This window comes from Chiloscyllium punctatum, chromosome 12 (assembly GCF_047496795.1).
Source record: "Chiloscyllium punctatum isolate Juve2018m chromosome 12, sChiPun1.3, whole genome shotgun sequence".
NCBI classification, from domain to species: Eukaryota; Metazoa; Chordata; class Chondrichthyes; order Orectolobiformes; family Hemiscylliidae; genus Chiloscyllium; species Chiloscyllium punctatum.
In genome coordinates this window covers 59,376,313-59,389,760 of record NC_092750.1, presented here as the reverse complement: position 1 = coordinate 59,389,760, position 13,448 = coordinate 59,376,313, and the positions used below count along the sequence as shown (strand labels likewise).

At 41.6% G+C, this 13,448-nt stretch overlaps 1 protein-coding gene across 1 annotated transcript in view; it reads left to right on the top strand.

Moving 5' to 3' along the window:
• LOC140483868 (F-actin-capping protein subunit alpha-2-like) overlaps positions 1 to 13,448 on the top strand; it is a 65,633-nt gene that overhangs the window by 29,447 nt on the left and 22,738 nt on the right. Inside the window, exons 4-6 of the mRNA XM_072582648.1 lie at positions 762 to 825; positions 3,292 to 3,498; positions 8,771 to 8,853. Of these exons, the coding sequence (XP_072438749.1) occupies positions 762 to 825; positions 3,292 to 3,498; positions 8,771 to 8,853 (354 nt within the window). The remainder of the gene's footprint in view (positions 1 to 761; positions 826 to 3,291; positions 3,499 to 8,770; positions 8,854 to 13,448) is intronic.

The following is a 13,448-nucleotide window of genomic DNA, read 5'->3' as shown; positions in this document are numbered from 1 at the left end:
AGGACTCTTGAGAAGTGTATGGCCAATGACCTCTAGCACATTGGGCCTGTAAGACGCTGGCTGTAGACTGCATCACTTCCGGAACTGTATTTGGCCCAGCTGATATTCTGGCACATTGGTGGGCTAGATTGAAGAGGTTGTGAGAGTCCAGGCTTGACGTCTGCTGATGCTAAGAAACTGCAACTGGCCTTAAATTTACAATTAGTGCAGAAAGTTAATTAGGGAGAAAATCAATCTGTGTTCCTTGCTTAATCGTTGTATAACAGCCCCTGAAGGAAAGCATTTGAATGTAGACATCTGATGAATGAAGCTTGGTAGTCAATTATGCTATGAGCACTCACTGTTTGAGCTCACACAGAAATGAGAAACAAGAGAGAGGACGGAAACTGTGAAATATCACACCAACATGAATGAATGTATTCAAGAGGGAGGGCAAATTGAAATAAGAAATGAGCATGCAATCCACAACAGTGTTAAATTTTAAATTGATTTATACAAGTAATATTTGACAAGTGCCAAGATTGAATATTATGTTCAATGGTAAAATCCATGAATATGTTCTGGGAAATGAGTCAATATTGAGAATTCACTTTGATTCTAGAACATGATCTATCTGGCAGCTCTCGACCAATCGGAGGAATTGTTAATTTCACATTCACAAAAGGGTACAATATCTGTGTCTCAATCATGGCTCATGGGGGAGGGAAACCCCTTTGTGATCATGATAAGAGTCAGTGCACTAACTGTGTCTTATTTTACAGAATCACGGCAAAATATAACTTGGAACAATTTACTCCTGTTGAAATAATGGAGCACAAAGAAAAGGTTAGTGGACAGTGACTAAGATAAATCTTTATTTATTTATTGTTCTCGTTAACTGAAGAAACTGAATTTTGAAACCCAAACAAGTAACCTAAAGATCTGATCAGTTTTTCTTTTGGGCTTTTTTTAACTTTGCATCTTGTGGCCTCTCCTTGTCCTATAGACTTTCTTTGTTTCAATATATTTCTTTCTTTCGACAAGTTAGGGGGAGGTGAAGGCCCAATGGTATTATTGCTGGACTATTAATCTAGAGGTGAAAATGTGTTGCTGGAAAAGCGCAGCAGGTCAAGCAGCATCCAAGGAGCAGGAGAATCGACATTTCGGGCATGAGCCCTTCTTCAGGGAGCTTCTCCTGCTCCTTGGATGCTGCCTGACCTGCTGCGCTTTTCCAGCAACACATTTTCAGCTCTGATCTCCAGCATCTGCAGTCCTCACTTTCTCCTATTAATCTAGAGGCCCAATGGTATGGGATATAGGATTGAATTCAATAAAAAGCTGGAATTAAGAGTCTAAGATGAGCCAATTGTTGGGAAAAAACTCATTTGTTTATCTAATGTCCTTGAGGAAAGGAAACTGCTGTCCTTACTGGACCTGCTTTGGCCTAGATACAACTCCAAACCTACAATAATATGATTGACTTCCTAACTGGGTGATTAGTAATGGTAAGCAATGCCCACATCTCATGAATGAATAAAAGAAAATGCCCTCCAGCTTGAGGTCTATATGAAGAGAAATTTGGGCTGGAGTGTGGAAGCAAGTTCCAGTAACTGGGGGAGATGAAAATAAGGAAGAAGGAAATGAAATCTCACTCCCAAAATTACTTCAAGATTAACAAACTTGTAGCAAACTTAATGAAGTAAAATGTCCCAAAGTACCTCCAAGGAGCAATATCAGTCAAAATGCCATATATACAGTCACATAAGGAAATGTTAAGGGATTGTCCCTCACACAAAAACCTGATAGAGTAACAATTATATTAAAGTGCAAGAGGCCAGAATTTCAGGTTTGCTGACAACACTAGAGTCACTGCAGATAGATCTATGCCAGCCCCCTCACCAACTCAGGCAAGGAATCAGCCAGTTCAGCAGAGATTGAAGTCTGGAACTTAGGGCTGCACTGGATGAATGTGTTGAGCTGTTACAATGATCACTGCAGGTGGAAGGTAATGAAGTATCTCCATGTGTGGAGAAGGAACATCATTTTTAACAGGCTTCTGTTGTTCTGATAGACTGCCACAAGATGGCAAAGATAATGCTTTGCAATGAAAAAAAATTGGGTTTCAAACCTTTTTCTATGAAGGTATTCCTTTTAAGTATTAACAAATATGTACATACTTAGGGAACCACTACATGCATAAATTAACTCCCAGTGTTCCCTTTACAAATATGAACTAACGCTTGTGGAACTCTTTATAAACATTAAGCAACACTTAGCACTCAACAATTATTAATTAACCCACAGAGAACCCTTTATAAATGTGAAAACATACTCAGCAACTCCTGTAACAATGAACACATCTTCAATGATTCATTATTAACACCTCAAAGTCTCCCTCCAAACAATTAACATAGTTTGAGTCCTCTGGACATGTTAAGGTACACTCAGGTATACAGGTAAAATAATTCTCTGAGACTCTCTGGAACTATTAACATCGAAGGTACCCCTTGAAATATCAAGACAGGCAGCAGCACCCCTTGAAAATATCAATACACTCCCAATGCATCCTTGAAAAGATGAAGAGATTTCTAAGTTTCATTTGCAAATATTAATATGAACTATTGGAAACAGTTCTATCATTCTGCAATACATTAAATTCAACAGAAATTATGTCCTGATAAGTGAAAAAAAAGCATTTGTCAAAGCGATCTGTTCTGAAATCTCATCAGATATGTTGGGAATAGATCTCACACTATCAATCCTCATATTTCATTTCATAAAATCCAGAGTGGCCTGTGTTACACTGTCATACTGCAATGTGTTTCATGTGAAGAACACAACTGATCGGTTATTGTATATTCAAGTAGGTCATCAATAAAAAAATGTTATTTATACACCTAAGTGTAACTGAATGCTTTTACAAGTAATAGATTTATATAGACTTACTTGAGCTACAAGAAGTTCATTTAACTCAGTTGGCTGGTTTGTGAAGCAGAGTGATGGCAGAGAAGGACTCTCCTTCTCAGTCTCACCCCTTGTCTGGGGAGTGTTGACCCTCACATTAAACCATCTCCAATTGTCTTCCTCTAATGAAAGAGTGGCCCAATGGTCCAGTCGGACTATAGTGACTACTTGAGTTATTAGCTTTCCGAAGCAGCTAGTTTTCATTTGTCTTTTTGAATAACATATCCGCATCATTTTTAAATGATCCACTTGAAATTTGACTGGTAATGACAATCAAAAATATGGAAGCAATATGATTGAAATGCCATTTATTCAGTAAATGCACTATTCTTTATTCTATATTGTTAGGTGCTAATCACCGAGTATGGTAACCTTGGGAATGGATACTTTGTGGACCCAATGCAGAAGATTTCATTCAAGTTTGATCACTTGAACAAAAATGTTTCTGATATCCAGCCATGTGCCTTAGATATTTCTGTAGAGAGTTGGAGGAGAGCTATAGAATGTGCACTCATCAATTATATGAAGAAGTACTACCCAGATGGAAACTGCACAGTAAGTGGCCTCCAGAAATGATATTATTATTTTTATTACCATCTCCTGATGTGTATGAAAAGATGGAAGACAATATTTTAGCCTGCAGGCCAAAAATCAAACTGCAATATGCCAAGAAAGCATGTTCTCAACAAATAAGGTATCAGTACTTGGCCTATAGCCTACAAAAACAGACTTGCATTTATATAGCATTTTTCATGACCACCATATGCCTCAAAGTGCTTTAAAACTAATTAAATACATCTGAAGTATAATCACTGTCATGATGTCAAAGTGCCACAACTAACTCCCTCAAAGCATTGTGATAGCTGACAGAAATCCTGTTTCTCTATGGTGCTGGTTCAAAAACATGCCATAGGACCTTTCATATTTATCCAACTTAGATGAACTCTTGGTTTAATGCCTAATCCAAAAAGAAAGTATCTCCAAAAGTGCACTCCCTCAGAGCTGCACTGGAATGGAAATTGTAACTATTGTGCTCAAGCTTCAAGTAATACTTGAACGCAGGACCTTGTGTCTCAAAGGCAAAATGCTACTAACTGAGCCACAACTGCCACTCCTGGTTAAAGTATGGAATACCACATAGCAATCTTCCATCATCTTGTAGACAATTAGCTATAAAGACTTTGTACCCACCACCACAGTCTTTAGATATTGTGCCTATGTAATGATGTGCAGTGATCACCAAACTGAAAGATTAATAATTGTATCATAACCACTAGAAGCTTGTGAAGCAAATAATTTACAGGCAGGAAACAAAGTGAAGGTGAAACTATGATGGATGTGGAAGACTCCTTTGGGGCCTTGGAAAGGGGTAAAGGGGGGAGCTGTGGGTGCAGGTTTTGGAATTCCTGTGGTGGCAAGGGAAGGTCCCAGGGGGGAACTGTCCTTGAGGAAAACGGATAGGGGTGGGAAGGGAACTATATCTCTGGGGAGTCCATTTGCAGGTGGCTGAAATGTTGGCGGATGATGCAATTTATGCAGAGGTTGGTGGGGTGGAAGGTGAGGACTGAGGGTGAGATGGTTCTGTCCTTGTTGCGGTTTGAGGGAGGTGTAATGGTACTGGTGGGGATGTTGGGAGAGAAAGAAATGGAAGGCTTGGAGGCCCTGATCATGGCAGATGGAGGTGTAGTGGGAGTGGATGGACATCACCAGCACCCTTCCACTGACACTCTTATTTTGTTTGGCTGAACTGGTCCTCTCCTTCAACAATTTCTCCTTCCATCCTCTCACTTCTTCCAGACGAAAGGGGTAGCCACGGGCACCCGCATGGGCCCAAGCTATTTCAGTCTCTTTGTTGGCTACGTAGAACAGTCAATCTTCTGGAGTTACACCAGCACCATTCCCCACCTCTTCCTCCGCTACATTGATGACTGCATTGGCGCCACCTCGTGCTCCCACAAGGAGGTCAAACAGTTCATCAACTTCACCAACACATTCCACCCTGACCTTAAATTTACCTGGATCATCTCTGACACCTCCTTCCCCTTCCTAGACCTCACAATCTCCATCCACGAGGACCGACTCAACAATGACATTTTTAACAAACGTACCGACTCCCACAGCTGCCTGGATTTCACGTCCTCCCACCCTACCTCCTGCAAAAATGCTATCCCGTATTCCCAATTAATTCACCTCCGCTGCCTCTGCTCCCAAGAGGACCAGTTCCACCACAGAACACACCAGATGGCTTCCTTCTTTAAAGACTGAAATTTCCCCTCCCATGTGGTTGAAGATGCCGTCCAACGTACCTCATCCACATCCCGCACCTCTGCCCTCGAACCCCATCCCTCCAACCGCAACAAGGATAGAACCCTGCTGGTCCTCACCTTCCACCCCACCAACCGCCGCATAAATCGCATCATCTGCTGACATTTCAGCCAATGACAAATGTACCCCACCATCGGGGATATATTTCCCTCCCCATCCCTATCCGCTTTCTGCAAAGACCGTTCCCTTCACGACCAACTGGTCAGGTCCACGCCCCCAAACAAGCCACCCTCCCCTGCCACCGCAGGAATTGCAAAACCTGTGCCCACACCTCCTCCCTTACCTCAGTCCAAGGCCCCAAAGGAGCCTTCCACATCCATCAAAGTTTCACCTTCACTTCCACACGTCATTTATTGTATCTGTTGCTCCCGATACGGTTACCTCTACATTGGGGAGACTGGACACCTTTACGCAGAGCACTTTAGAGAACATCTCTGGGACATCCGCAAGAAATAACCCCACTGCCCTGTGGCTGAACATTTCAACTCCCCCCTCCCACTCTGTCGAGGGCATGCAGGTCCTGGGACTGCTCCATCACCATTCCCTCACCACCTGACATCTAGAGGAAGAACCGCCTTTTCTTCTGCCTCAGAATCCTTCAACCCCAAGGCATCAATGTGGAATTCACCAGTTTCCTCATTTCCTCTCCCCCCCACCTTCCCCCAGTTCCAGCTCAGCACCGCCCTCTATACGTGTCCCACCTGTCAATCTTCCTTTTCATCTGTCCAGTCCACCCTCCGCTCCAACCTATCACCTTTATCCCCACCTTTATCCACCTACTGCACTCTCAGCTATCTTCTCCCCCATTTATCTCTCCACCCCGAGGCTCCCAGCATAATTCCTGATGAAGGGCTCTGGCCCGAAACATCGATTTTCCTGCTCTTCGGCTGCTGCCTGACCTGCTGTGCTTTTCCAGCAACACACTCACAACTATGTTCCACATGAGCCTCCTTCCCACCAATCCTTCAGCAGACTTCTATTCCTTTCTATCTCATTGTACTATTCTAGCACCTTATACACCTATGTTAGGCATCTCAACCTTTCCCCTTGGTGTCAAATTTCATATCCCAACTTTCTGGATAAAGTGATATATCTTGAATTGCTCATTGGACTTATTCATGATGACCTTATTTGTCTGTTTTCTGAAAGAATTATAGAGTCATGGTGTCATTCAGTATGGAAACAGACCCTCTGATCAACCAGTCCATACCGACATAATCCCAAACTGAATTAGTGTTACCTGTGTGTGCTGGCCCATAGGCCTCCAAACATTTTTTATTCATGTACTTATCTAAATGTCTTTTAAACTCTGTAACAATAGCCGCATCCAACACTTCCTCTGGAAGTTCATTCCACACATCAATCACTCTCTGCATAAAGAAATTGCCGCTCATTTCTTCTTTAAAATCTTTCTCCTCTCACCTCGAACCTTGAAATCCCCCACTCTACGGAAACGCAATTCACCATATCCATAGACCTCATTATTTTCTAAACCTCCATAAGGTCACCTCTCAACCTCCTATGCTCCAGTGAAACAAATCCCAACCTATCTTGGAGCAAATTACTGCAGATACTGAAAACAACAAATACTGGAGATCACAGCGAGTCAGACAGCATCCATGGAGAGAGACCAAGCTAATGCCTCAGGTTTAGATGACTCTTCATCAAAAATGAAGTGAAGTGTGGATGGACACTGTCTGACCCATTATGATCTCTAGCATTTGTTGTTTTCGGTGTCCATCCTATCTCGCCTCACCTTCTAACTCCAGGTTTCCATTCCCAGAAATATGCTGGTAAATTCTTCTCAACCCTCTCTGGCTTAATAATATCTTTCCGATAACAGAGAGACTAGAACTGGACACTGTCTTTCAGAAGAGGCCTCACCAATGTCCCATACATCCTCAATATAACATCCCAACTCCTATACGCAAAGGTCTGAGCAACGAAGGCAAGTGTGCTAAGCACCTTCTTAACTACCCTATCTATATGTGGTGCAAACTTCAAAGGATTATGTACCTGAATCCCTAGGTCTCTCTGTGCTACAACACTATCCAAGGAGGAGAAATGAGGACTGCAGATGCTGGAGATTAGTGTCAAAAAGTGTGGTGCTGGAAAAGCACAGCCAGTCAGACAGCATCCAAGGAGCAGGAGAATTTACGTTTAATCAGGAATGATGAAGAGCTTATGCTCGAAACTTTGACTCTCCTGCTCCTCAGATACTGCCTGTACTTTTCCAGCACCACACTTATTAACACTCCCATGGCCCTACTTGTAATTGTAATTGTATAAATCTTTTGTTTGTTTACTTGATCAATGCATTTTTTCAAATTAAATTCCATTTGCCACTTTTCAGCCCATTAACCAACTGATTAAGATCTCTTTTTAATCTTAGATAACCTTCTTCACTGTCCACTATACCACCAATCTTGGTATCATCTGCAAAGTTACTAATCATGCCTTCTATATTCTCATCTAAATCATTTGTACATATGGTAAACAAAGTGGACCCAGCACCAATCTCTATGGAACACCATTGGTCACAGGCCTCCAATCCAATAAAAACCCTCCACCATCACACTCTGTCTCGTGCTGTTAAACAACTTTTGTATCCAATTTGCAAATTTAACTTGAATCACATGTGATCTAACTTTACTAATTAGTCTACCATGTGGAATCTTGTCAAAGGCTTTACTAAAGTCCAAGTAATCTTTCTCTGTTGACTTTCCTCCTTCATCGTTTTCTGCCAATTTTGATGTCTCCACAACATATGGATCGTCACTGAGATATATTTCCACACCATCTTGTATGTCAGCTTAGATAGTGAGTTTGTGAGCTTAAGCTGGAATCTGATTAGATTCCCCACAGTGTGAAAACAGGCCCTTCGGTCCAACAAATCCACACTGATCCTCTGAAGAGTAACCCACCCAGACCCATTCCCCTACTCATGCACATATCACTATGGGCAATTTAACTTGGGCCAATCCACCTAACCTGCACATCTTTGGACTGTGGAAGGACACCGGGGCACCTGGGGGAAACCCACGCAGACACGGGAGAACATGCAAACTACGCGCAGACAGTTGCCTGAGGCTGGAATCGAACCTGGGTCTCTGGCACTGCGAGGCAGCAGTGCTAACCACTGAGCCACCATGCCACCCTAAACTGGCAAAAGAAAAGAGAACAGAATCAAACCTAACAATATCTTGACCCTATTTTGGTGTAGAAGCATGTCCAACAGGAATTATCAATTGGTAGTCAGGAAGTGGAATCACTTCTTCATTTTCACCTCTCCAACCAGAAGTGTGCATTGTACTATTACTTGCCTGTGATAGCCCAACTCAGCACTGATCAAACAAGAGCCATCTCAGTTTAGATGGCTCTCTAAGTGGTTAAACTTGCAATAGGGCCTTTGATTTCTACCCTTACAGGTGTGATTATTATTTCATATTGCTCTTGAAACCTTTTGCATTCATTTGTGTTGACAGAATCTTCTCTTTGACAGGTTTATGGACAAGCATATGGCAACCACTGCCAAGTTATCACTGCCTGCATTGAATCTCATAAATATCAGAGACATGAGTTCTGGTAAGTTACAGTCATGTAATGTGCTCAATTTCTCTCAATCTTGTACCATCTACTTGACGTAGACAAAAAGAAAAAAATCCAAGCAAGATATTATATAACCAGAGAGACATTTCCAGTTTGCCTTCTTTTTTTCTGATGCCATCATTTTCCTCCTGTGGTACACTTCCACCTCTGAGATCTTCCCAGTCACACCTCATTGGACTCACGTAAGCTGCAACTGAGAGTATCAAAGAGCCAAACCATTTGGTGGGGTGTCATGAAGTGACAACATTTAAAATTACAGGCCATCTGAGAATAAAAGGTTGAAGCAGCCATGCTGTTTTTTTCAAGTAGGGGCTGTGGACCAGATTTCCCCAAGTAGTGGCATTCACGTGCAATTTACAATTCCACTCCTTTTTTTTCCACATAGGAAAGAGCTCTGCATTTCTGACAGAGTTCTTTCAGAAGTATAGAGCCGTCCTTTCATCCTGATAGTTCCATCATTGTGCACAACAGTTAGGGCAAGACAAATCACCCTTCCTTCTATCACAGCAGTCAGTTACCATATTCCAAGGTTTCGAGGTGCAATATCGTAGACAAACAGTTTGACAACTCCTGTGAAAGGGTAAGTGCATAGAGTATGTATGAGGTTAGGGTGCTGGGAGAATAGGTTGACAGGTGAATAAAGGGAAGTGTGACAGGTAAGTAGGATGCCAGGTGGGTAGATGCAGGGTGCCAGGTGAATAAGGTGCCAGGACAAAAAGGTGGTAAGGGGCCAGATAAATTATTGAAAGTTCAGCTCACTATAAGTAACAGACACGACTACTCAAAGCCAGTTGACAACCCACAAGGCACAAGTTAGAGGCTATCCACTTGTCTGTATTGCAGCTTCAATAATACCTAAGAGACTTGATACCATCCAAGATAGACCAGCCCACTTGATTGCCAGCACATTCAGAGACATTCACCCCCTCCACCACTGACCAACAGTCTCAGCAGAGTATACAATTTACAGGAGGTACTATAGAAATTCACGATAGAAAGACTTCCAAACCCACATCAGCTACCATGTAGAAAGGCAAGGATAGCAGATACACAACCAATTGCTACCTGTCCTCAAAGCCACTCACCATCAGCATCACTGGGTCCAAATCCTGGAACATCCTCCTTCACAAGAATTGTCAGAGTGTCTACACCAAATAAAGAGCAACAGTTCAAGAAGGAAGCTCACTGTTACCTTCTCAAGGGCAGTTAGGGGTAGACAACAAATGCTGACCTAGCCAACAAGCCAAATCCCCTGATGAATTGCATCAAAAAATTTATTACAATCGAAAGAAAATTTGTCAATTGTAGATGAAGCTAAATTTTAGAAGAAGCACAAATTGACCTTAAAAGGAAAAGATCGACCTTATCACAAGGAGATCAGCAGAATCCACTCGGTTCTTAAGGTACAAATCATAACAGACATATGTGAGAAACCAGTATTACAAGCAGGGCAGATAACACTGAAAGGTTCTTGACAGTGGAGCAGAGAAACTTCACAGTGCCTAGTTATTAAAGGGGAATACTTAATCTACAATAGTGTGTCACTTTCAGAAAATGCACCAAAGTAGGTACAGTCACAGAAAAGCAAGAATTTAAATAGCTGCCCATACAAAGAGGTCAATGAATTAGAACAGTCTACAATAGAAAAAAATGTCATCTGATGTGTTTCCAGTAGAGATACGTGATTCAGAAGTACTTATTTGGCAAAAGGATATTGATGTCAATGGACAATGCAAAGACTTCAAGCTTGATGCAGGGGTGTTATAATATTATCATATAGTGAAACCAACAATCGTGTAACTCCATTTTCCAGGAGGCACTAAGATGAAAGATTATGCTGGAAAAAACTCTCCAACATGAGAGAGCTTGTATGCGCCCCAGAATTAAGAATTCTCATTCTGGGGCAAGAATTCTTCACAAAATTGAAGAGGTTGATCAGCAGAAGATAGCCATTGCTGAACAGAAATGCCTAAAATTAATCAACATTTTGAGGAAATTCATTATTCATTACTCATACTGAAGAAAGATGAAACATAGTACAACATAGAAACAGCCACTTTGCCCCACCATGTCTGCATTCATTACGATACTATTCTAAACTAATCCCACCTGCCTGTACATGATCCATATTCCCCTATTCCCTTACCTGTTCATCTGTCTGTCTAAAAGCCATTTAAACATTGCTATCGCATCTGCTTCTCCTACCTCCTGTGGCAATGCATTACAGGCATCTACTAACTAAAAAGAAACTTGCCTCGCACACTCCTTTAAAGTTTCCTTCTCTTACTTAAACCTGTGCCCCATAGTATTTAACATTTCCACCTAGGAAATGAGACTCTGACTATCCATCCTATCCATGCCTCTCATAATTTTATACACTTCTAACAGGATACTCTTCAACCTCCAGTGATCTAGCAAAAAAGATCTAAGTTTTCCCAACCTCTCTTTGTAGCTAATAAACTCCAATGCAGGCAATCTCTTCTGTACCAGTTCCAAAGACTCCACATCCTTCCTACAGTGTGGCAATCAGAAATACACACAATTCTGAATGTGGCTTAACTAAAGTCTTATACAGTTACAACATGACCTGCCAACTGTTTTATTAAATGGCCCAACTGATGAAGACAAGTATCTTATTTAGTTGTGTTGACACTTTCAGGTAGCCAAGGATTTGGACCTCGAGATCCCTCAGGATATCAATGCTCCTAAGATGCTAAACAATTATGTCTCTGTAAATCTAGGTAGATTCCTCATCAATTAATGAAACAAGGTGAGAAACAACTTGGAAAGATGACAAGATTGGGCATCATTTCACTGGTTATGAAACCAATTAAGTGGTGCTCAGGCATATTTATGGTACCCAATTCTGGGTCTATCACACAGCTCCACAAGACAGAAAGTAATCAATCCCATGCCTGCATTTGGCTAAATTATTCAAAAGTTGAGTGTGCAACAACTCACTAAAAACAGTGGATTTCAGCCGATACCTTTGGTTGAGCGATCAACCATATTTATAATGCGGTTTTGCTTCATTTGAAATTGTCGTAGTTCCAGAGGTTTCTCTGTGGACTATACCTACCCAACATTTTAAAACATCATCAAGAAATCGTGGATGACACATTGATAGGGTGAAACAATTGAAGAGCATGATCAGGGAATGTACGCAGTCTTCAAACACTTACCAGCAGAACAACTTGTCCTCAGTGACAAATATGAATTTTCCAAGGAATCCGTTAGGTAGATGGGCTAATGACAAATCCACAGAAAAGCAAAGCCATCAAGGAGCTTGCCACTCCAAACATCAATTCATTATATAAAATGAATTTTCAGGATGACTGAACAGTTGGTGAAAATTTTGTCTCTTTTGACACTTACTACAGAATTTTTGAGACAAATCCTAATGAAGGGTAAAAGCCAGCATTTTCAGATGTTCCGGCCAACTCCAAAATGTCCTTTGCAATAACCATAGGTGCTGATGCCTCAGTTACAGGCAGGATGAAGAAATAGGATCTCTTAGCTGCATGGGCTTTGACATGAGCAGTAGTGAGACTAAGAATGCATCACCATTCGTCAGTCATGTGTTGAAGGTTGGCCAGACCAAAGCTTAATGGTTGGCCAATGAAAACGCATCTTAAAGAATGACAGAATTTCACAATCACGGGTGACTTTGTGGTGTATCTAAGGCTGGTTCTTCCAGCTTCTCTTCAGGAAGATAGCCTACATAATATATACCAAGATCGCTTGCGGACCATTATGTGTCTGGTCAGAGCTGGTCAGTGGTGTGTGGTCTTGGTCCGCTGTGAAACCTGCACTATTCACTGGCCAGATCAAAGAGAACTGTTGTTACCTACACTTTCCTTACCAGATCATGGGAACATATGGACATAGACCTATTCATTTTGATAACAACATGAGAAATGAGCAGCAGCAGTAGGCCTTTTGGCACTTCAAACTTGTTCCGCCATTTTACAAGATCATGACTGATCTGCCCAAGGTCTCAACTTCTCCTTTGCACCAGCTCCACATATCCCTCAGCTCCCTGATATTTCAAAAATATGTTACTTCTTCTTTGAATACTTCATGACCTAGCCTCCACAACATTTTGGAGTACAAACTTGCAAACATTCACTATGCTCTGGGATGAGAAATTCATTTGTGTATCAGTTTTAAAAGGAGTGTCCCCTAAGTCCATAGCTATGTCATCTTGTTCGAGATTCCCTGACTAGTGGGAACATCTTCTCAACACTTACTCTGTCAACCCGCCTCAGAGTATTGTATGTTTCAATAAAATCACTGCTCATTCTTCTCAACTATAATGAATAAGAACTTAACCCTGTTTAACAATTCTTGCTAAGTTACCCTTTTCATCTCAGAACCTGACTAGTGGATCTTTTTTGAACTGCCTCCAATGCCAGTATCTACTTGCTTAAATATGAGAAACAAACTATATACTGTACAGCAGGCATGGCCTCACCAACACCTTGTACAGCTGCAACACACTTCCCTAATTTTAAACTCCAACCTCCTAGCAATAAAGGCTCAACATTCAATTTGCCTTTTTAATTACTTGC